This window comes from Protomyctophum bolini (assembly GCF_963924005.1).
Source record: "Protomyctophum bolini genome assembly, chromosome: 9".
In the NCBI taxonomy this organism is placed as follows: domain Eukaryota; kingdom Metazoa; phylum Chordata; class Actinopteri; order Myctophiformes; family Myctophidae; genus Protomyctophum; species Protomyctophum bolini.
Genome location: NC_137870.1, coordinates 8,025,666 through 8,050,385, shown reverse-complemented (window position 1 = coordinate 8,050,385; position 24,720 = coordinate 8,025,666). Strand labels below are relative to the sequence as shown.

Genomic DNA, 24,720 nt, shown 5'->3' with positions numbered 1-24,720 from the left:
GTCAGATTGTGTGCTGTAGATGTGGACACCAGTTAGAGTTCACAGACCTCAGTATAGTTCACATAGTGTAGAGTACTATGGACTGATGCCGACCATAGTAGAGAGTGTAAGGTTCAAGGTTACTGTGTATGGGTCTCCCAGGGGGGGAGAGAGAGACACACACACACACACACACACACACACACACTCTCTCTCTCATGTCCACACGGTGTATATATAGAGTACAATAGAACATAACATTTTATAACCTATTCAAGACAATCTGTAAGGTTCAAGGTTACTTTATTATGTCTCCCAGGGGAGCGATACACACACACACACAGACCCACACACACACACACACACACACACACACACACACACACACACACACAGTCACACACACACACAGTCACACACACACACACACACACACTCTCATGTCCACACGGTGTATATATAGAGTACAATAGAACATAACATTTTATAACCTATTCAAGACAATCTGTAAGGTTCAAGGTTACTTTATTATGTCTCCCAGGGGAGTGAGAGACACACACACACACACACAGACACACACACACACACACACACACACACACACACACTTCTCCAATATGTTAAATCACTTACATGTTCTCTATAACTAACATAACGGTACGCGCGCCTGAGGCCTTTTCAGACGGGGAGCGACTGACGCGCCTAGTAATTCATTCATTTTCAACGAGAGGCGTGCATTTATTTTGGACGCGCAGAGAAGTCGAGGGGGTGCCCGCCAGCGGCCATACAGTCCTCTCTTTCCTCTCCTCTGCTCATAAAGCTGTGTCTTATTAAGCCGTGAAGTGTATCTCTCTCTCCCCCCTCCCCCCCCCGCGGGTGTGTCCGCCAGGATATCCAGAAGTAAACAGACCCTCCGCTCACATAAACACTGATGGACAAGAGGAAAACAAGCAGAATGATTCGTTCACGGAGGAAACGTAAAGAAAAATAACCATAAGCCATTGAACTAAAACTATATATTTAGTCCTAAAACTAGGACTAAATATATTGACAATTCCATCAACAGATTGAAAACAAAAATAGACTCAAATGTTTATGGGGGGACAAGTGGAGTATCCAGTGGAACTAAAAGACAAGCCATTTTATATTCGGGTTTTGCACTTTGTAAAATCATTCGGCCATCACGATGCCATCAAGGCTAAAATCACTGAATATTTAGCCGATTTCAGACTAAATGACCAAATTATGACCAAAAATAAATTGAAATGTTATTCCAAAACTAAATCAAGAGGGTCGGGACTCAGAAGTAGGTCACGGGATGCTTTTAACCCTTTACAAGTTACGACTGAGGCCGATTTTTTTTTAATGTCTCAAATCCTAACATTTTCTGAAAATGTTTCTGTCAGTGGTGCCCAACCTTTTCTATGTCAAGGACCCCCGAGAATTTTCTGTATTTGGCCGCCGACCCCCATCTGAAAATATGTTTGTTCCAGGGACAAACATATTTTCAAACATATTTTCAAAAGCAAAGTTTTTAGTTAAAAACGTTGTCTCTGAAATAATATATATTCAGCAAATGGATCTCTTCTCCACTAGTCCCTCCCTGACATTTAGTTCTACTGGATCTCTTCTCCACTAGTCCCTCCCTGACATTTAGTTCTACTGGATCTCTTCTCCACTTGTCCCTCCCTGACATTTAGTTCTACTGTATCTCTTCTCCACTAGTCCCTCCCTAACATTTAGTTCTACTGGATCTCTTCTCCACTTGTCCCTCCCTGACATTTAGTTCTACTGTATCTCTTCTCCACTAGTCCCTCCCTGACATTTAGTTCTACTGTATCTCTTCTCCACTAGTCCCTCCCTGAAATGTAGTTCTACTGGATCTCTTCTCCACTTGTCCCTCCCTGACATTTAGTTCTACTGGATCTCTTCTCCACTAGTCCCTCCCTGACATTTAGTTCTACTGGATCTCTTCTCCACTAGTCCCTCCCTGAAATTTAGTTCTACTGTATCTCTTCTCCACTAGTCCCTCCCTAACATTTAGTTCTACTGGATCTCTTCTCCACTAGTCCCTCCCTGAAATTTAGTTCTACTGTATATCTTCTCCACTAGTCCCTCCCTAACATTTAGTTCTACTGTATATCTTCTCCACTAGTCCCTCCCTGACATGTAGTTCTACTGGATCTCTTCTCCACTAGTCCCTCCCTGAAATTTAGTTCTACTGTATATCTTCTCCACTAGTCCCTCCCTAACATTTAGTTCTATACTGTATCTCTTCTCCACTAGTCCCTCCCTGACATGTAGTTCTACTGGATCTCTTCTCCACTAGTCCCTCCCTAACATTTAGTTCTACTGGATCTCTTCTCCACTAGTCCCTCCCTAACATTTAGGGAGGGACAAAAATTGGCTGTCAAAATGAACACTTGCGTGTGCGTGTGCTCGTGCATGTGCGTGCGTGTGCGCGAGCGCTCTTTCCCTTTCTGTTCATGAAAAGATAGGATCTTGAATAGGTCGTAAAATGTGATCTTGTGTTTTGTTCTTTGTCCACTTTGGATCGGTCCGTGCCAAATGTCTTCTGCACGCTTCTTGTAGAGCAGCAGCTATAATTTACATAATAATATGAATATTTTATGGCTGGGACTCTATTACAAAAACATATCTAATTAATTTCAGGCATTGTAATGAATGAATCACATTTTAATCGCATATCAATATTTGAGCTGAGAAGCATTCTTTTTCAGTTAAAACATTTTGTGGAGATTCACTGAACTGTAGTCATCAATATCACATCAGATATTCTCTGGTGGAGATCTGCACTGTGGAACGCCGATTCTTTGGTGCTATAGTTTTGAAAATAGTTTTTTATAAAACAATAGTTTTGAAAATAGAATATATGAATTATGACCCAAAGAATGCAAGTTATGGTTCTGTGTTTTAGCCAACAGACCTCAGGTTCTGTAGATGTGGACACCAGTTCAGTAGAGTTCACAGACCTCAGGTCAGATTGTGTGCTGTAGATGTGGACACCAGTTAGAGTTCACAGACCTCAGTATAGTTCACATAGTGTAGAGTACTATGGACTGATGCCGACCATAGTAGAGAGTGTAAGGTTCAAGGTTACTGTGTATGGGTCTCCCAGGGGGGGAGAGAGAGACACACACACACACACACTCTCTCTCTCATGTCCACACGGTGTATATATAGAGTACAATAGAACATAACATTTTATAACCTATTCAAGACAATCTGTAAGGTTCAAGGTTACTTTATTATGTCTCCCAGGGGAGCGATACACACACACACACAGACCCACACACACACACACACACACACACACACACACACACACACACACACACACACACACACACACACACACACACAGTCACACACACACACAGTCACACACACACACACACACACACACTCTCATGTCCACACGGTGTATATATAGAGTACAATAGAACATAACATTTTATAACCTATTCAAGACAATCTGTAAGGTTCAAGGTTACTTTATTATGTCTCCCAGGGGAGTGAGAGACACACACACACACACACAGACACACACACACACACACACACACACACACACACACTTCTCCAATATGTTAAATCACTTACATGTTCTCTATAACTAACATAACGGTACGCGCGCCTGAGGCCTTTTCAGACGGGGAGCGACTGACGCGCCTAGTAATTCATTCATTTTCAACGAGAGGCGTGCATTTATTTTGGACGCGCAGAGAAGTCGAGGGGGTGCCCGCCAGCGGCCATACAGTCCTCTCTTTCCTCTCCTCTGCTCATAAAGCTGTGTCTTATTAAGCCGTGAAGTGTATCTCTCTCTCCCCCCTCCCCCCCCCGCGGGTGTGTCCGCCAGGATATCCAGAAGTAAACAGACCCTCCGCTCACATAAACACTGATGGACAAGAGGAAAACAAGCAGAATGATTCGTTCACGGAGGAAACGTAAAGAAAAATAACCATAAGCCATTGAACTAAAACTATATATTTAGTCCTAAAACTAGGACTAAATATATTGACAATTCCATCAACAGATTGAAAACAAAAATAGACTCAAATGTTTATGGGGGGACAAGTGGAGTATCCAGTGGAACTAAAAGACAAGCCATTTTATATTCGGGTTTTGCACTTTGTAAAATCATTCGGCCATCACGATGCCATCAAGGCTAAAATCACTGAATATTTAGCCGATTTCAGACTAAATGACCAAATTATGACCAAAAATAAATTGAAATGTTATTCCAAAACTAAATCAAGAGGGTCGGGACTCAGAAGTAGGTCACGGGATGCTTTTAACCCTTTACAAGTTACGACTGAGGCCGATTTTTTTTTAATGTCTCAAATCCTAACATTTTCTGAAAATGTTTCTGTCAGTGGTGCCCAACCTTTTCTATGTCAAGGACCCCCGAGAATTTTCTGTATTTGGCCGCCGACCCCCATCTGAAAATATGTTTGTTCCAGGGACAAACATATTTTCAAACATATTTTCAAAAGCAAAGTTTTTAGTTAAAAACGTTGTCTCTGAAATAATATATATTCAAGCTCGTATGAGCTTGTACTGTACATCTGCTGTTTTTCAATAGCTAAAGTATAGCATAATGCTTGAAACGCCAAAAGGAGTGTCCCGTCCTGAATGCGTTCAACAGGGACAAAGAATGCCCCAACAGAAGGGGAGTGATGGTTGTGTGTTGGATTCTTTCAGAGCTCTTGAGCAACGCTATCTCGTGTCGTTTGTTGAGACTATCTCAGCGCTCCAGTGTTGTCCCGTCCCGTCGCTGTGCTTTGGTTTGGTTTTACAACCACAATCAGGCTGCCTGGAATGTCCCTCATTTTAGGAGCAAGGAGGACACTTTTTGGCCTTTAGTGTTGGTGATGGTTCAGGGTCTTCTGAACACGTGAACGTGTGTGGACACGAAAGACAACGATCCCATCACATCGTGGCCAAATTTGACTGGGGGGGGTTTTGTTTTTTTAGTTAACCTTTTTACCTTTGGAAAACAATATTGAAGAAACTGTTACCTTTAATATGTGTACAGTGAAGTCACTTTAAAAGTAGCCTCGGAAACCCAGACATTTCTATTTCCAGGGAGAACATTTCAATTCGGCATAGAGTAGCGCAAACGTCGCTCACTCTCTGCTGATTTCTGATCGTATACTGCCGGGAGCTGCCTATGCCATAAAAAGCATAGGTGAGTTCCAGTCTACTTTAAAAGTGTAATTTGGTTTATCCGGAGAGCCGCTGGTTGGCAGGAATCAATACACTTTTAGAGACGACATCTTTGTGCCAGCATGGATTACATTTATGTCTTGATCGCCTCTTGTCTTGATTGTTTATACAGTACATGACGTCATGGGCCGCTATGCTCCATAACAGGCTTGATAAGCCCAAAGTTTCAATAAGCTCGTTATCTATTTATTTTTTCGTAGCGTGGCACCAAGTGCCGAGTGTTTTTCAGAAAACTCTTTCGATTTAGAAGACATTCTGGTCTTTTTATGTTAGCACCAACTCAATTCAATACAGTTGGTTTTAAAAGCCAAACCCACGTCTGTTTCCCAGAAGTTACGACATTTTTACTCCCAGAAACAAACAAGTAGAAACAAGAAACGGGAAGGAAAGATTAGTCATCTGAAGGTCATCTGATGCCAGCGAGTCTGACAGAAAACAGATCAGTCCAGGTCAGATCTTTAACTCTGTTGTGGTCAGTAGAATATCAGCCACCAGGGACCTCCAGGGACCATGCAGTGATGCTTTCTCTCTACAGACCATAGCTTTGAGTTCACTTAAACGTTCAGATTATTATTCTCCAATGATATGACAGCACATATCCCCCCCCCCCCCCACTCACTCACTCACTCACTCACATTTGAACTGGGGACCCCCTAAAATAATCATATTTGAACTGGGGACCCCGACGAGCACTTTGAATGTAAGAGTTTAAGATTTAGTTTGAATCAGATATACTTTGTGAAAATAGCGGATCTTTAAGTTTGCGTGTGTGTGTGTGTGTGTGTGTGCGTGCGCGCTGTGTGTGAGTGCATGTTCTCAGCTTGTGTCACATGTAAGAAGGGGCGGAAATGAAGGAATGTGTGTTTTCTTTTTCTTGTTGACATCTCATGTAATGACATCCTTCCTCCACCAATTAACAGCCGTTAACCAGCACTTAGGAGTCGGGACCAATTAACACCTGCTAACGAGCACTTTGTGTATATAAGACACGCTAAGAGTGTTTGGTTTTTATCAGACTGTCTCTGCTCAAATGAATAACTGAACTGAACTGTTTATTTATTTATTTATTTGACAGGGACAAAGCTTATTAATCAACATGTCAGTTTTCACTTCAATGTAAACGGGCCAGAGTTAGCAAAAGCTAAATTTCATCTGTAGTCATCTGTAGTCCCATGTAAACGCATGTTGTCTCATGCCAATAAAGCTCCATTGAATTGAATTGAATTGAATTGAAACCATGGACACTATTGTAACCCTTTGCACTGAAAACGCTCTGTTGAAAAGTGAAAAGGTGTTTGTGCCTCTGTTTTCTTTCTTTCTTTCTTTCACCCATGCACTCTCAACCACATCAAGTGTTATTAGGAAAATAAACCATTATACCATGCGGAATAAATACAGGAATCTCTCTCACAATGTGAAAGTCTCATTCGTTAACAATATTTGTGTTAGATCTGCTTTCCCAAAATACAGATAACGAGAGAGAGAGAGAGAGAGAGAGAGAGAGAGAGAATTTCATAACAAAATGAGAGAAACGGGTTAATGGGTCATTAACATGAGATGTACACGTCCGTGATGTTATCTGTCATCTGTACATCCTAAATACGTGAATACCACTCATTCACCACTCCCTGAAAAAACATAATTTCCTTACATACATAACACACACAACCAGTCTGACTGGAACTGAACACACACACACACACACACACCCACCCACACACACACACAAACAAACACTTGTTCCACCCCTCAAAAAAAACATGGTTTATACTGTGATTGCAAAAAAAACAAAAAAGGCAGATCTGTAAGCTCACAGGTCGTCGCGTTTGCGACACCCTGTGAGCTTACAGATCTGCCTTTTTTTCCTTATTTTTCTGGTGCGTGACAACGTCATATGATGGAGCGGGTAATTAGGCATTACTCACTCTAGTCAGTCAGTCAGTCAGTCACACACACACACACACACACACACACACACACACACACACATACACACAGATTTCATCAGGATCATTTAAAAGGCATTAGGCTGATGGGACTCTGTCAGAACACCATGAGAGAGTAGCCTGTCTGTCTCTCTGTCAGAACACCACACTGCCATGAGAGAGTAGCCTGTCTGTCTCTCTGTCAGAACACCACACTGCCATGAGAGAGTAGCCTGTCTGTCTCTCTCTCAGAATACCACACTGCCACGAGAGAGTAGCCTGTCTGTCTCTCTCTCAGAATACCACACTGCCATGAGAGAGTAGCCTGTCTGTCTCTCTCTCAGAATACCACACTGCCATGAGAGAGTAGCCTGTCTGTCTCTCTCTGTCAGAACACCACACTGCCATGAGAGAGTAGCCTGTCTGTCTCTCTGTCAGAACACCACACTGCCATGAGAGAGTAGCCTGTCTGTCTCTCTCTCAGAATACCACACTGCCACGAGAGAGTAGCCTGTCTGTCTCTCTCTCAGAATACCACACTGCCATGAGAGAGTAGCCTGTCTGTCTCTCTGCTATAGCTCCCCGGCCCACAGGAAACCCACTGCACTCCTGATAAGAACCCCAAACCCCTCTGTCTCCGTCTAGAGCCAAGATTCCCCGCCCCGGCCCGGCCCGGATCCTGTTGCTCCTGTTTTCTCAGCTATAACAGTAGTTAGCCTCCATGCTAACTCCTGTAGGTTCACAGTTTAAATGACCTCACCACGCCACGCCCACCCAAAAGCCTTTCTAGCCTGGCCAGAACGTTGCAGGTGTGTGTGTGCGTGCATGCGTGTGTGCATTGGCGTTGGATGCTGGCATGCTCTCTAGCTCATTCAGTGCAGAGCTATTAGGCTTTTCTTCGATGACATTAAATGTCAGCGATCTCATTGTTTGGAATGAATTAACCCTCAGAGGTCAGGGATGCAGGTGAGGTGAGGTCGTTGGATAAATGTTCATCCTACGATAAATTGCGTCGCAAGTGATTCAATTTAAAGGAGCTTTATTGGCATGAGAAAACGCTAGTTTCCTGTGTGTGTGTGTGTGTGTGTGTGTGTGTGTGTGTGTGTGTGTGTGTTACGAGCAGTTTTGCTTCAAAATACTAAATGTCATCAAATGGAGGTCCGTGGCTCAAATGCTGAGTAAATAATGGGCCTTGACAGGTTAACTGCTGACAATGTACAGCCGTCTTTCAGGCTAGACTGCTTATGTTTAAAGTTACCTTTGAGAACAGCCAGTGCACCGACCGCTGAGTTGGTTAAAGTTACCTTTGAGAACAGCCAGTGCACCGACCGCTGAGTTGGTTAAAGTTACCTTTGAGAACAGCCAGTGCACCGACCGCTGAGTTGCTTCGTCATGAAAATCCACTTTAAAATAGAGTTGTCCCGATACCTGTGAGACTTGAGGGTGGTGTCGGACCGAGTAACCTGTACCAGTAACGGTATCGGACCGAGTAACCTGTAACGGTATCGGCCCGAGTAACCTATACCAGTATCGGTATGTTTTGACAAGCGTATTTTCACAGTCCCGTGCAATTGTCGTGCGTGTGCTGTGTGTGCTCAAGGCCCTCATGAGCAGACCTGTCGCTGATCCAGGCGACAATGCATGCGTCACTCGCTGCCCGTCTGATGAAACACACACACACACACACACACACACAGCTGATCTTAACAAGGAAACGTGACAGGGTTATGGCAGGACATAAAATACACCATCATATTTAATCAGCTGATGGGCGTGAGAGATATATCTTCGGGGCCCCCTGGTGGCCGTTCCATTTGAAACATAATGTGCAGACATTATGGATTGTGTGTGTGTGCAGTGCACGCCTCAGTGTTCTCTCTTTTCTATGTCTATCTGTGTGTGTGTGTGTGTGCGTGCACGTGTGTGTGCGCGTGCGTGTTATATTCAGTGTTGGGAAAGTTCACTTTCTACCTGAACTAGTTCAGTTCATAGTTCATCATTCAATTGATGTTTCCATTCATTTCCATTCGTCTGTTACATGCCTAATGTGTTGTGGACGCGACGCGTTGTGAGCTTGCAGATCGGCTATTTTCAGTGTTTTTGTTGGCCGAGGCGATCATGCATTGTACACACAGCGCTCCTCCATGCAAAATGACAAGCTATTGGAAGCTATATTTCAGTGGCAACATGTTTACCTCCGTGTTTTGGATCGGGACATGTTCTGTGCCTGGCTGTCTGTGTTTGTGTAGCCTGGCGTCCACCTATGCTTTCTATGGCATAGGCAGCTCCCGGCAGGATCCGCCGAATCTAGACACAGCTGTGCGACATGAGACTAATTAATTAGAGTGAAAGAGAGAAAGAGAGAGGAGTGTATGTACGGGTGTGCGTCAATTTAACAAAGGTGCAGACGATCAGAAATCAGCAGGGAGTGATCAACGTTTGCGCTACTCTATGCCAAATTGAAGTGGACTCGTTCACAGTGGGTTTTGTTTCTCCCTGGAAATAAAAAGCAGGAATGCAGTACGTTCTGGTTATGGTTATATGTATTGTACCCTATGTGTACTGCCGTACTACTTGTATTCTTTACATTTTCTAGTAAACATGTTGGCTTTGTTGCAGCATTCATGTGTATTTCAGCGGTGCTGCCAGTAGGGGGCGATACTAAACGTGTTGATTCATGTGTATTTCAGCGGTTCTACCAGCAGGGGGCGGTAATAAACGTGTTGATTCATGTGTATTTCAGTGGTGCTGCCAGCAGGGGGCATGCGCGTCTACACGTCGGGCGAGCTGGAGGCGGTGAACGGGACAGACGTGCGTCTGAAGTGCACCTTCCAGAGCTCCTCCGCCATCAACCCGTCTGCGCTGACCGTTTCCTGGAACTTCAGACCGCTGGGGAGCGGACGAGAAGAGTCTGTGAGTATAAATACTATAAAACCTTTAGACCGCTGGGGAGCGGACGAGAAGAGTCTGTGAGTATAAATACTATAAAACCTTCCGTTGCTGTCGGGAGGCAACCTCATCATTTTGTTTGCTTTGGACAAAACCTCTTAACTCCATTGGACCCTCAAACTGTCTGCTAAAGCAACTAACTCCACCACCGCTTCCCCTCTCATGCAAGTAATTGACAACATATAAACTCGCAACGCCAACTTTGATGGGGCAGTATTGCTTTGTTTTGAAAATATAAGGTTTCCTTAATTACCTGAAAAACGTATAATTTAAGTTTACTGCAAAATTAACAATTTGGTCTTTAGACCGCTGGGGAGCGGGCGAGAAGAGTCTAAATATAAATACTAGAGTATAAATACTATAACTACTATAAAGCCTTTAGATATTATGTAAGGCAAGGGTGCCCAAAAGGTAGATGGTGATCTACCAATAGATCATGACATGGCCCTAAAAATATATTATTAAAAAAGGAACAAACTAGGGGCATCTGCCACTTGAATTATGGTGACTTCATTGATTGACAGACATCAAATAGGGCCTGTCAGCTCAAACCCACAATGAAATACTTTGTTTTCTAGAGTGTTGCGCACAAACATTACATGAGTTATACATAACAAAACAAATCTGTACCAATTACAATTTCCCTCCCTCTATATCTCATTCCGAGTGTGCTTGTCTTATATGTAACGCCAGCACTGCTATTCAAAAGCCCCTTCAGGTACATTTTTAAACTATTTTCAGCAATGGGATAATCTTTTGGTGGGTATATATTGTTTTGCTGGTCATTTCTAAAGTAGCTCTCAAGTCTTTTAGTGTGGGCACCCCTGATGTAAGGGATAATATATGGCTGAGTGGTTATTGTTTATATAGACTAGTCCTTACCCGTTGTGAGATATTCGCCCCCCCCCCCCCCCCCCTTGTGGCCGCGGGGGGTACTGCGCCCGGGCGCATTTTTAATTCACTAATAAATTCATTATTAATCATTAATGTGTGAAAAGTGGGAGTGATTGGTGCAGGCAATGATGAGAACGCGCTGTTTCTGACATTCATTCAGACATTCATTCATTCAGACATTGTTAGAATTATAGTATGATACAGACTTTTGAGCGCATAACACGCCATACACGACATTTATTCCATTGTCTTTCCACGCGCAATATTGTTTAATTGGCCGTTGTTGGATGGTTATTCTGAAGGTCTGGTTTTGTCGCGGACATTGTGAGTGACGAGGCGGACGCGCTATGATGACCTAACCAACTGCCGGTTCGTTAGGTCATCATAACGCGTCCACTCAACCAACCGCCGCGTTGCAAGGGCTTCTGGGAAACTGGCTCCAATGCAAACCCCGGAACTCCCACAAGGACCCCTGGGGGTCCCCGGACCCCACTTTGGGAACCACTGGCGTAACGGGTGTGCCAACGGGCGTACAAATCATTTGAAAACTCTGAGTTAAGGGGGTCCTTGCAAATAAAACGTTTGAGAACCACCAGTACTCCTAATGTGGCATAATGTCATCGTAAATCAGTGTCATACACATTCTGAAGAAAACATTTAGTAATTTGCTCGTTACGACATTATTTTGTATGTAAAGAAAATCTAAAGTTTCCCCACGTGTCTGTGCATGGGCATGTTGATGATGGGTCAAAGGTCAAAGTGTTCCAGAGCATCAGCTGGGCGAAGCTGAAACATAATTAACCCCTGCACCTCTTAGCTCTCATTAGCTATGAAATAAACTGTGAAATAAAATCAGCCACTTTAAACGTGGCGTTCCATGATTTGGGCATCTCGTCGTTATAGGTGAACATAGATGTTGCATCACAATGCGTCGTGAGCTTGTAGATCTGATATTGTTTTTTTCTTTTGTGTGCTATTTTTTATTATTATTATTTTTTTTAATACTGTTTTTATTAGGCATTTTTGTAAGACAATTTCAGATTTAGACAATGATAATAAGTAATTCAGTTAAATAAAAATGAAAAAAATAACAGGCAATGTAAATGTTCCACATACAGTATAATAAAAAAGACATAAGTGTAAAACAAAAAAACAGTTAAACAATGACAAGTGTGAACAGACAAACAAAACAGACAACAGGACAGACACTCTTGCTCTCAAACTTCCAACATGTTGTGAATTAAGTAAGTTAGACATTCTTTTTTAAATAATAAAAAATAAGATAAAGAAAAAACACTCAGTTCCTTTTCTTTCAGTTCCTTTTCTTTCTTTCCAATTTTATATTGTGCTATCTATTGTGTAGGAGGGGTTAGCGTGCACCTATTAAAATATTCAATGAAGGGTTGCCATGTCTGGTAGAACCTATCTTCACTCCCTCTCAATTCAAATTTAATCTTTTCCAATTGTAAGTAATGCATAACATCCTTCATAAGTGAAGTGTGAGTTGGAACCTGTGCTTGTTTCCAATTCAACAGTATCAGTCTGCGAGCCAGTAGAGTCACATACTTTACCATGTTATATTGGAAAGTAGACAGTTTGACCCCGGGCCCTGTGACTCCCATAATTGCTGTTAGTGGATCCGGGTCAAAAGGTCTTTCCTCTTTTTTATTTTCAACTCTAAAGTAGCGGAACACCAACCCAACTGACAACAAGTTGTATACAGCAAGTTTGTGGGTCTGCGTGCGTGCGTGCGTGCGTGCTTGCTTGCGTGACTGCTTGTGTGAGTGCGTGCGTAAGTGCGTTCGTGTGAGCTTGCGTGCGTGCATGCTTGTGTGACTGCGTGCATGCTTGTGTGAGTGCATGACTGCGTGCAAGCTTGCGTGCGTCGTCGTGTGTGTGTGTGTGTGTGCGCCGCAGAATAACCGCCCCCACAGCGGTGCCAGAAGCTGGTGACTCATAGAATTATCTGGGGAACATCTTATGACAGCTGTGTGTGTCTGTGTGTGTGTGCGTGTGTGTGGGAGAAAGGGAGGAACAGAAAGTGTTGTCTATCTAGTATCTGCAGTATTCTCTGAGGTAAACTCAGGTCTCTCCCTAGGCGCTCCCAGACATGTTTTGCGCATCATCCGCGCAGCCGTTCAAATCTTGCTATTCTCTCTGAATCTACGTCGCTTTTTTCATATAGCAGACCTACACGCTTGTAGCGAGCCACTCTGTGGCACACTATGAGCTTCCCGATACCGTGTTAGCCGATACCGATACCGAATACCGACACCAGTGTTGTGATCTCGTGTTGTGTTTATAGCTATATATCTCGTGTTGTGTTTATAGCAGACTCCTCACTCAAATGTGCACTTGTAGTTTGGGAAACTCGAAAGCAAACTCCACATGCCCACAACATTTTATTTACTTGCCATAGTGTCAACCCCTTACCCCCTGTGTCAGATCGGTGGTTAGACTGCCATAGTGTCAACCCCTTACCCCTGTGTCAGATCGGTGGTTAGACTGGCATATTCGCCGATACCGATATGACAAATAAGGGCCGTTACTGATACTACAGTGTCGCGACATCTCTACTAACAACATTAACAACTATATTAATGTTGTTTTTTGTTGTGTTCTTCTACCAGGACCGGCCCTACGATAACAGATAACTACATTTATATTTATATTAAAGATAATAACTATATTAAGTTATTAACGTTGTTTATTCCAGGTGTTCTTCTACCAGGACCGGCCCTACGATAACAGATAACTACATTTATATTTATATTAAAGATAGTAACTATATTAAGTTATTAACGTTGTTTATTCCAGGTGTTCTTCTACCAGGACCGGCCCTACGATAACAGATAACTACATTTATATCAAAGATAATAACTATATTAACGTTGTTTATTCCAGGTGTTCTTCTACCAGGACCGGCCCTACCCTCCCCCAGAGGGCCGCTTCAGGAAGCGCGTCATGTGGGCCGGCGACATCATGGGCCGCGACGCCTCCATCATCATACGGGAGGTGAAGTTCACGTACAACGGAACGTTCAGCTGTCAGATCAAGAACCCGCCCGACGTGCACGGGAACGCCGGGGAGATCCGCCTGCGCGTCGTCACCACAGGTCAGAGGTCACAGCGTAGCCACGTAGACGTTTATTGGACGTCTCCTAATAGAGCACGACTTACTGGTGTCTGTTACACGGCTCGGTTGAGTGGTTGATTCTGATTGGTCAGTCGCTGAATGCAGCGGTGTGTTATTTTTTGATCACAGACCGCTCGGCTCTATAACAGACCGCTGTCTAATCAAAGGCTCAGAGCACCTGATTGGCTCATATCAATCTGTCTAATAAAAGGCTCAGAGCACCCGATTGGCTCATATCAATCTGTCTAATCAAAGGCTCAGAGCACCCGATTGGCTCATATCAATCTGTCTAATCAAAGCCTCAGAGCACCTGATTGGCTGCACTGCTTGGATTTTATGCCGTATCCAACATGACAGCCATTGTAAACAAGCCCACAATGTCATTTACAGCTAAACGTTGCTCTCAAGAATGTTATTAATTTTTAAACATTTGAAGCGAGAAATAGACGACACTGTACCTGAAAATTGATTCCAGTTGATCAACACTCACTGTCAATCAGATAGGACTTTTCTGTGTGGATGTATGGGGCTGTCAATCAGATAGGACTTTTCTGTTTGGATGTATGGGGCTGTCAATCAGATAGCACTTTTCTGTGTGGATGTATGGGGCTGTCAAGGCCAGAAAGTAGTTTTTGCCACTCTCATAACTTCCAGTTATGGTGATGATGTCGCGCGCATAGCCTCTATAATGTCACTAGGGTCAGTGTCATGCAGTTCAAATCATTAATTAATTGCAGCCGACTGTAGAGACAGGTGGCCTTTCTGTGTGCGAGGACAGTTCATAATGCCACCTGTACGCCTGCTTTATTTTTCTCCTACGGAAATATCTCTCATAAGGCGGCTCTGTCGCAGAGTTGCAGTAATATATATATATATATATATATATATATATATATATATATATATTGTTTTAATTAACTCTCAAACTTGCCGACCCCCATTTTAAAATAGGTTCATCAACATATTGTCATTGCCAGGCTTGCAATTAGTAAAAGCTGGAGGTTAGGTTTAGGTTGGGTTGGGTTGTGGTTGGAGTTATCACTAGGGATGGAGCTCGTTAACCCATTCTGAACGGGAACCCATTTTGGTGTTCAGCATCATGTTGTGCTTTAGCTATTGAAAAATAGCAGATCTACAAGCTCGTAGCGCGCCACCGAGTGGCGCGCTACGAGCTTGTAGGTCTGCTATTTTTGGAAAATCGAAGAACGACGGACATTTTTTAGAATCTGATCTCAGGTCAGAATGGGTTGATCGGACCAGTGTGTGTCCCAGTGGAAACCTCGTATGAATCTGATCTCAGGTCAGAATGGGTTAATGTTTATTGATAACGAGCACCTTATCGATCAGGCTTATCGAGCCGCGTTCTCATCGAGACCACTATCGAGCATTTTATGTTGTTTTGTGGAAAGACAATCGACTCTGAACAGAGCCAGTATCTTTTACTAGGGCCTTCAAAATACAGTACTTTTCTAACAGACGAAAGGCAATTGACGTTTTGACCAATAAAATAATAAAGAAACTGGTTAACTGGTTAAAAAGCGTAATTTTGTTTACCCTTGACAGCGCTGGGTGGCAGGTATCGATACACTTTTAGACCGACATGTTTGTGCCAGCATGGATGATTACATTTATTTCTTGATCGCCTCTTCGTCTTGTTTGTTTAAACATGACGTCATGGGCCGCTATGCTCCATAACAGGCTTGATAAGCCCAAAGCGTATTGATACCGGGTACTCAATAAGCTTGTTGCTGATTACTTGGTTGAATGTCGGCGTCACGTATTGTGAGCTTGTAGATCGGCTATTTTGGGCTTTAGGCTTATAATGTCCACTGGCCAGAATGTGAACCCAGGCATGTTGAGTACACCAACGTTATATGTTAGAAATGTTGAGTATGGGTCCCCACTCCCCAGCATGTAGAACCTGCCGGATTCTAACTTGCATATGTTCATGATTGGCATAATATGTGACCATGACTAAGAAAGGATAGAGGCCGCACAGCTCGTAGTCACGATGCTAGAAACTTTATTAAATAATATGTGACCATATAACCTACTGTATAAGGGGGAAAAATAAATCTAAATTTCATCATGCTTTAAGTACCATGTGACGTGTCAAACTAGGGGGTTTTCATGATGCTGAATCCAATCCAAGCATTAATTATGCACAAAAAACACTCCTTGGGCTGAAACGGCCATATTATTTCCTTCAGGAATGAAGAAGATCCCAGTGATTGAAACATTGATTTAATAAACCAGTGGAGCCGAGTTATTCCTTACCAGTGTTGGTTGGACTTCATTTATTTCTCTTGTACTGCCATTTTGTCCTGCAGCACCTGGGCTAGAGAGGATGTGCATACTCCATTACCTTTTCTACACAAATAAAAACCTCACCTTGCCCGCTAAATGCATACATCATGGTAAATTGTAATTCAAACGTGTGTTCGTGTGTGTTTGTCCGTGTGTGTGTCCGTGTTCGTGTGTGTGTCCGTGTGTGTGCATGTGTGTGTCCGTGTGTGTGTGCGTGTGTGTGTCCGTGTGTGTGTGTGTGTGTCCGTGTGTGTGCATGTGTGTGTCCGTGTGTGTGTGCGTCCAGCCTCCTTCTCAGAGCTGCTGATCCTCGCCCTGGCCATCGGAGCGGCCATCGCCCTGGTGGTCATCCTCCTGGTCATCATCCTGTCGTGCAGGAAGTGTCGGAAGAACCGCCAGAGGGGTCACGAGGTCAACACGGACGAGGAACAAGCCCCCCGCCGGGAGCGGAAAGACCCCACCGCCTGGTAAGATAGGGGCCGCCCGCGGGGGATCGAACCGCCACCACCAACCACCACCGCCACCGTGCGCGCGGTGAGAGAGGGGCCGCGGCGAGGGATGGAAGCACCACCGTGCTCGGTGGTGGTGGTGGTGGTGGTGAGAGAGGGGCTGATGTGAGGGGATACCAACTGCACCGAGAGGAGGAGGAGGAGAGGGGAACCAATCAGGAGGAGGAGGAATGCAAATCGGACCTTTTTTTTTGTTTTGTTTTTCTCTCACGTGGACTTTGGAATGGGCTCTGGGATGTTGTTCTGGTGTCTGGCGGCCTTTCACACATGGTAGCGACGAAACGGCAAAGCAAATTTATCCTTATATATAAATTGAAGCGTATTCTAGCTTGCTGCTTGGAACGCACGGATTTCGTAGTAGTTCCACATCTATAAAACATGTGTGAAAGGCCCCATGCTCACTCTCTGTCTTACCCCCCACCTCTGCCGCCGACCGGTACCCCCCCCCCCCCCCCCACCTATGGGACCGGTGGACCCCCCCACCTATGGGACCATGGTCACTGAATTAAGTGCTCTTTTGCTATTGGATGTTTCACTTCCCCGCCTCCTCCTCCTTCACAAACCTGGACCAATCACTGGGCAGCTGTTTCTATTTTTTTATTTTTATTTTTCAGAACAGAATCTTTATAACAAATACGTGCCTTAGAATTCCACTGATACTTAGCCAGACTGATAGAACATAGGCCTATATACAGTATGTATACAGTGTGTGTATATATATATATATACACACACTATATATACATATATGTATATATACATATATGTATATATATATATATATACACGTAATTTATGATGCCACTAAAACACTTTTTATTCCGGAGGGAAACAGCTTGTGTTTTCTGTCCACGATTTCAAAACACATTTCTTGTATGAAGTAGAAGAATTATTAATTGACATACTGTAGATTAGAACGTGGGCTGAATTCACGCTGTTTACTTAATTACCTACTAATTCATTTCAGACTCTGATCACAGCCAAGCGCTTGATCAGTTGTTATTTCACCAAACCATAGAAGCAAATGTTTTTAATTTCAGGGAAACTCTGAGAGTGTACGCATTCCCATTTGTACACAGACCCGTAAGGTTCCATTTGGTTCCATATGTTACACTCTCAGAGTTACAGACCCGTAAGGTTCCATTTGGTTCCATATGTTACACTCTCAGAGTTACAGACCCGTAAGGGTCCATTTGGTTCCATATGTTACACTCTCAGAGTTACAGACCCGTAAGGGTCCATTTGGTTCCATATGTTACACTCTCAGAGTTACAGACCCGTAAGGGTCCATTTGGTTCCATATGTTACACTCTCAGAGTTACAGACCCGTAAGGGTCCATTTGGTTCCATATGTTACACTCTCAGAGTTACAGACCCGTAAGGGTCCATTTGGTTCCATATGTTACACTCTCAGAGTTACAGACCCGTAAGGGTCCATTTGGTTCCATATGTTACACTCTCAGAGTTACAGACCCGTAAGGGTCCATTTGGTTCCATATGTTACACTCTCAGAGTTACAGACCCGTAAGGGTCCATTTGGTTCCATATGTTACACTCTCAGAGTTACAGACCCGTAAGGGTCCATTTGGTTCCATATGTTACACTCTCAGAGTTACAGACCCGTAAGGGTCCATTTGGTTCCATATGTTACACTCTCAGAGTTACAGACCCGTAAGGGTCCATTTGGTTCCATATGTTACACTCTCAGAGTTACAGACCCGTAAGGGTCCATTTGGTTCCATATGTTACACTCTCAGAGTTACAGACCCGTAAGGGTCCATTTGGTTCCATATGTTACACTCTCAGAGTTACAGACCCGTAAAGGGTCCATTTGGTTCCATATGTTACACTCTCAGAGTTACAGACCCGTAAGGGTCCATTTGGTTCCATATGTTACACTCTCAGAGTTACAGACCCGTAAGGGTCCATTTGGTTCCATATGTTACACTCTCAGAGTTACAGACCCGTAAGGGTCCATTTGGAAGGAAACCCACTCATGAACCCCTTTGCATTACACAGGACCACCACTTTCAATACCGCTGAAATGGAGGCAAAACAATAAAAAAAAATCTAACGTGGTTGTAATTTTACGTTAAAGGCAGAGCCAACAGATCTTTTTAAACGCTGCACTTTTCAAATAATATGGATGGGGGAAAAAAAACAACGGCAGCAGCATTACTTATGCATTTCTATTTTGGCATTCTCATAAACATATGAATGTTGTTTAGCTAAGTCTGCCCCGCGCCCCCCAATATACTGGTCAGCAGTTCTGTGATGTCATTAGTGGAGGAAGTGCAGCCTGCTAAACTAGGCTATGAACAAATATCACAATATTCTCGATATGCGTTCAATTTAACCTGCCACCATTTAACTCTGCACCTAAAATCCCTGTAAATACATACAGGGAAACTTGTATCACCAATTTACCACGTTATACAGTAGAGCGGCATTTTAAATGGAAGACATTTTCCATGTTCATTTACTTATCTGCCGATAACGCATGCACGCACGCATTGCATTGCAAATATCAAAAGTTGATCCATATCTGTGGCTCTACCTTTTCAGAGTAAAATTATATTTAACCCATTTAGGACTGAGGCCGATTCTAAAAACAAATGCCTTCTAAATCCTAAACGTTTTATGAAAACCCTATGTTTCTATGTCAGTGGTGCTCAAACCAAGGAACCCCCAGACATATCTGTAGTTGGCCGCGGACCCCCATCTGAACATAATGTTGTTCCAGGGACCCCCCCCCCCCCAAGGAAGCAAAGATTTGAGTTAAAAAACGTTCGCTCTAAAAGAATATATATTCAAAGATTTGCGCCACATTTTCAAGACATTTCAAAAATAGCAGATCTTGTGTAGATCTGCTGTTTTTCAATAGCTTAAATAATATATATATATAATAATAACTTGTTATTATTATTATATGAATAAGTATATTCAATAATAATGCTTAAACGGCTGAATGGGTTACAGTGTATAATTTACTGTACACTGTGTGAAACTCTGAGCACTTACTGTACCCTATCGTCCATGGTTGCGTACTGTACTGTACTGTACTGTACTGTACTGTACTGTACTGTACATACTCTCGGTACCATTGGTCCAATCATTTCTGCTGTACATATCATTACTGATCTCCATGAGGCTACTGTATTTCTGTTTGGTTTTGCTTTCGTGTTTTTGTTTTTGTTTTTGAGGAGAGGATGGTGTTTTAAGTTTAGTTTTTTTTTAGTTTTTTTTTTTCTGCTTTTATAATGTGACTTGCTGGAGAAATATTCAAAGACTTGCTGCCTTAATAATCATGTTGATAAGATAACGAGCACACTGATTATACTGATTTTTTTTTTTAGTTTATCATGCAAACACAACAGCAGGGGCACAGATCTGGACATGTACCCCCCCCCCCCCCCACACACACACACACACACACACACACACACACACACACACAACTTCAGAAAAACATTAACCTGTCTGCCAACTTTTTTCTTTTTAGAATAGCCTACCTTTTGTAGTTTAATATGTACATATTCAATAGAGGTGACTCCACATTTGTAGTCATTTGACATTTACACATAACCGTAAAACGTAACCAACCCATTCAGACCTTTTCGTTGTTATGCCTTTCAATCCGAGAACCTTTGTTTTTGGTAGCATTAGCTGTTGCTTTATTATCCAGTATATCAACATAATCTTTTTTGTAATTTTTTTATAAATATTTGAAGGTTTTTCATTTCTCCCCAGAAAACTAACATGGGGATTCAGAAGGCGTTTTTAGAATGGGCCCTCAGGTCTAAATGGGTTCATGGAGATTCTGTTTATCCATGTTTCATACTCGATAATGATTGGATCCATTTTGAGGGGAAAAAACAAAATATCCTTGAGAAAAGGGCTTTGTTTGCCCCCCCACCCCACCCCACCCCCCCTCCAAATCTCCCCCAAGTTGCAATGAGATCTGTGCCCCTTTGTCACCAGACATTTGGGTCTATATCTATCATCATACTGGGTCACTCATTTCAATGGGTCACATTGTACCGTGTGTCTGTTTTTAAACGGTGTTCTAGCTGGGCTGATGATGTGTCCGTCTTTTCTCTCCCTGGGTATCGTGGGACGTCTTGTGGCTTCTCTGCTGGGTTTTCAGATCTGTCTCGTCGCCGCTGCTCCAGGGTGCTTCGGCTGTTTAGGTCTAGACGCAGATGAGGCTGAGATCCCTCCGCCAGACCTCCAGAACACAATCTCTGAAATAAAACTCTTGCAACTCGACTTTGTCTTCTCGGTTTACCGGAGTTGGTCAGACATCAATCAAAACAAGGGCAAAATTTAACGAGCAAAGGGAACAATTACCCCCACCACACACCATACACAATCGCTCAGAGGCAGATTTGTAATCACAGATTGCGATCTAAGATGGCTTCTCTTTTAAGATCCAGTTCCCGCTCATCTCTGGTGTGAATCAAGACTCCTGCTACCGTCTCTGATAAGCTAAGCCCTGTTTGTTTTACATGACCAAGCTCACAACGTGTTGCATTGCGAGCTTGTGGATCGCCTTTTTTGTTTTGTTTTTTTGCTATTTAAAAAAATCTTACCAGTTATTCTAACCGATGAAAACGATGTTCCCATTAACTGCTTATTATTATTTACTCCCTTTAACTTTTTAACCCCCCCCCCCCTCCCCCCATGTCCGTCCCAGCGACCCAGCCCTGGCCTTGCATCTGTACATGTCCCAGACATCCATAGAGATTGACAGTTCGGATGGAATGATTTCGGACCCGAGCACCGGAGACCCTAGCTCCGAGGAGGAGGAAGGCTCGGACGGCTCAGACGATGACGCAGGCGGAGACTCAGACTGAGGATCAACGCGGTGCGCTTGGAGACGTAGTCTAAAGACCATGAGGGAGGTGGAGACTGGAGACATAGTCTAAAGACCATGAGGGAGGTGGAGACTGGAGACGTAGTCTAAAGACCATGAGGGAGGTGGAGACATATAGTCTGAAGACCGTGAGGGAGGTGGAGACGTAGTCTAAAGACTACGCGGTGCGTTTGGAGAGACACGTTTGGATTTATGCGTGCGGCGGGGAATGTGCTCCGTTTTTTGGAGCGTGCTGGGCAACTTGTCGCATCACAGAGTGCACCGAGCGTGGCTTGTATACGAACGACCGGTTAAAACTGGTCGTGTTTTAACCAGTGCGGGCGCTCGGCACCACCCGGGGTGCACGCAGCGCACTATATTTTCGAACGACAACGCACCGAATGAACGAACGACAAGAATTGGGAATTTCGGAACGCACACATGATTCTGCTGCAGTGGCAGAACAAGTAGGATGAAGATAATTGTAACAGTGTTAAAACAGCAGAGAGGAACTGAAGAGGAACGCACCGTGCCGCTGCGACTCGTTTTAAGACAGAGTTGTTCTCAGGACCTACTTTGGGCCTCCTTCGCTCAGGAGAAGTTATACTTCTCAAAATGTTTCTAAAATAGATCTACCAGCGCACACTGAGCTTGTAGCTTTTTTTTATCCCCCTTCAGTGGTGGTTTTGTTTATAACCGTGAATTAAAAATTAAAAGTAAGTTTGAGCAGGAGGTGGAAGAGAGAAAACCTGACTCCGCCAGATTGCGGCAGTATTGAGTTCACCAGTTCCCTCCTCTTGCCTGGATCTGGTCTCTCTCAAGCAGAAACGATAAACCGGAAGCAGCGGGACAAAAATGATTGTATCTCCATAATAATTTGGAGTTGTAGTCTTGTTAGGTTGTTTACATTTGCACTGTGGCAGCGCTTCAATACATCAGTATCCGTATCAACGCGTTGATTCCGCCTCTAACCATACGGCCGCATATCTCTCAGTACATCGTCTACATCGAGGAGTTAGAAGAGAGAACACCTTTATTGTTTTTAACAAATCCCTCTGAGACGAGCTTTTTGATGCACGGCCCACGGCTGGAAGCAGAACGCCAGGAGATCATGTGACGTGCACAGCAGACCAGACTAGACTAGCAGGACAGTCCCGCTCCGCAACGCTTCAACGCGGCCATGAGAAGGAAGCAGAAAACTCTGCTTGACACCCGAGTGACGCTGAAGGGCCGTGTGAAGACAGAGGCCTCTCCCTCCCTCTCTCTCTCTCCCTCTCTCTCTCTCTCTCTCTCTGCTCGTTAAAAACTAAAAACATGCAGGCGTGACTCTGGGCCCGATGGGGGAAACACCACAGCGTCAGTCACTTCGCGCTCCAGAAGAGTTTCTGCTGCCTCGGCCGTGGATCAGATGCTGCGTTCACACGAGGCATGGGCAAAGCAAAAAAGATCACGGCATAGTTGTCGCTTTGTTAAAATTCTGCGTCGTGGAGCGTGCTTCCGTAGTGACGTAGTGTGACGGAGGGGCGGTGGTGGAAATTGAGAGGGAAAAAAAACATCATTGCAGCTACAGCTGCTTTGCTTTGTAGCTTCAATGTGTGACAGTTTCACTCATACAGCTGTCACAATGCAAAAAGATATTTGGAAAAAATAAAGTGTCCTTCCTAGGACAGCTATCGTGCATTTGGCCTTGGAACAAGAACCGCCCCGGCCGGCACAGTCAAATCCTTGTTGTTGATTTATTATGAAACTGTAACTCTGCGAGCTTACAAGACGACACTGCTCTGGGACTGACGTTAACTCCAGGACAAGGAGCACATTATCTCAACACTTCCACGTTATCTGTAGCTAGTCGGGACGAAGGACAGCGCGTCGATTAGAGCGAGGAGGAACAGGTGGGGGGGGGGGGGGGGGGGGGATTAGATTACAGATCTGAAAACCCATTGATTGGCTGATGTCTCTGGGACTCCGAAAGGTCCCGCCCGACCTATACTAAGTCAGCGGTTCCCAAACATTTTCGGCCATGCACCCCCTGTTGATTGATAGATTTATTACCAGTTTGCAGAATTACAGTACATTTCAAGTACAACTCGATACAAAAAACTGTTAACTGTGAGTGGACGACACCATAAAGCATTGCACTTGTTTACAATAAGGCCCACCATTTTCAATTCAACAAAACCTCTCGACCTATATGCACCCTCCCCACCACCACCACCACCACCACACACACGTGGAAATATAAATGGCCTAATATAGAGAGACATATATTTCCTATTTATCCACATATATGCACATATATGAACCTGAATATGGCATATATATGCAGCATAGGCTTTATTCTGCATATACTTGCCATATATTGGCATAATATGTTAATATATTTAAAATAAAACCACAGCACCACCATTAGCCTTTTCATGGCCGCGCACCCCCTAGAAGGCGCCCGCGCACCACAGTTTGGGAACCAATCAATGTCCCTGAGACTCGGAAACGTCTTGACCTACTAACCAATGAATGTCCCTGTTGTTGTTGTTCCCGTGTTTCTTCTCCTCTCCGCAGAAAGTGTAATGTTTCGTTGTTTGTTCTCTAAAACTGTTATTTTTGGTATGACTGTCTTTTTGTTTGTTTGTTTTTTTTTCGTCTTTATTATGCGAGAAGTATTTTAAATCCTGTCTTTTCAAAAGGACAAAGTGTTGTTTGATATAGAAGTTTTATAAGAAGATTTTATAATAAAATCACTTTTAAATGAGATGCAAGCCGTCCTCCCTGTCCTGTTTTGTCTCGTCTCTGTGTCGGGGTAATTAGGGAAGTGCACACATAGACATCAAAGGGGGGCTTCAGCCCCTGCCCTTTTACCCGTCTGTAAAACAACTGCCCTCTCCAGACCACGAATGCAGCATTTCCTATGGTGAAAGAA

General features: G+C 43.7%; 1 protein-coding gene across 1 annotated transcript in view; it reads left to right on the top strand.

Annotated features, from left to right (window-relative positions):
* LOC308321974 (myelin protein zero-like protein 2) overlaps window positions 1–23,689 on the top strand; it is a 38,096-nt gene extending 14,407 nt beyond the window's left edge. Inside the window, exons 2-6 of the mRNA XM_080773129.1 lie at window positions 9,898–10,067; window positions 13,902–14,112; window positions 16,726–16,906; window positions 21,645–21,969; window positions 22,003–23,689. Of these exons, the coding sequence (XP_080629255.1) occupies window positions 9,898–10,067; window positions 13,902–14,112; window positions 16,726–16,906; window positions 21,645–21,804 (722 nt within the window). The 3' untranslated portion in view covers window positions 21,805–21,969; window positions 22,003–23,689. The remainder of the gene's footprint in view (window positions 1–9,897; window positions 10,068–13,901; window positions 14,113–16,725; window positions 16,907–21,644; window positions 21,970–22,002) is intronic.
* Window positions 23,690–24,720: the final 1,031 nt, after the last annotated feature.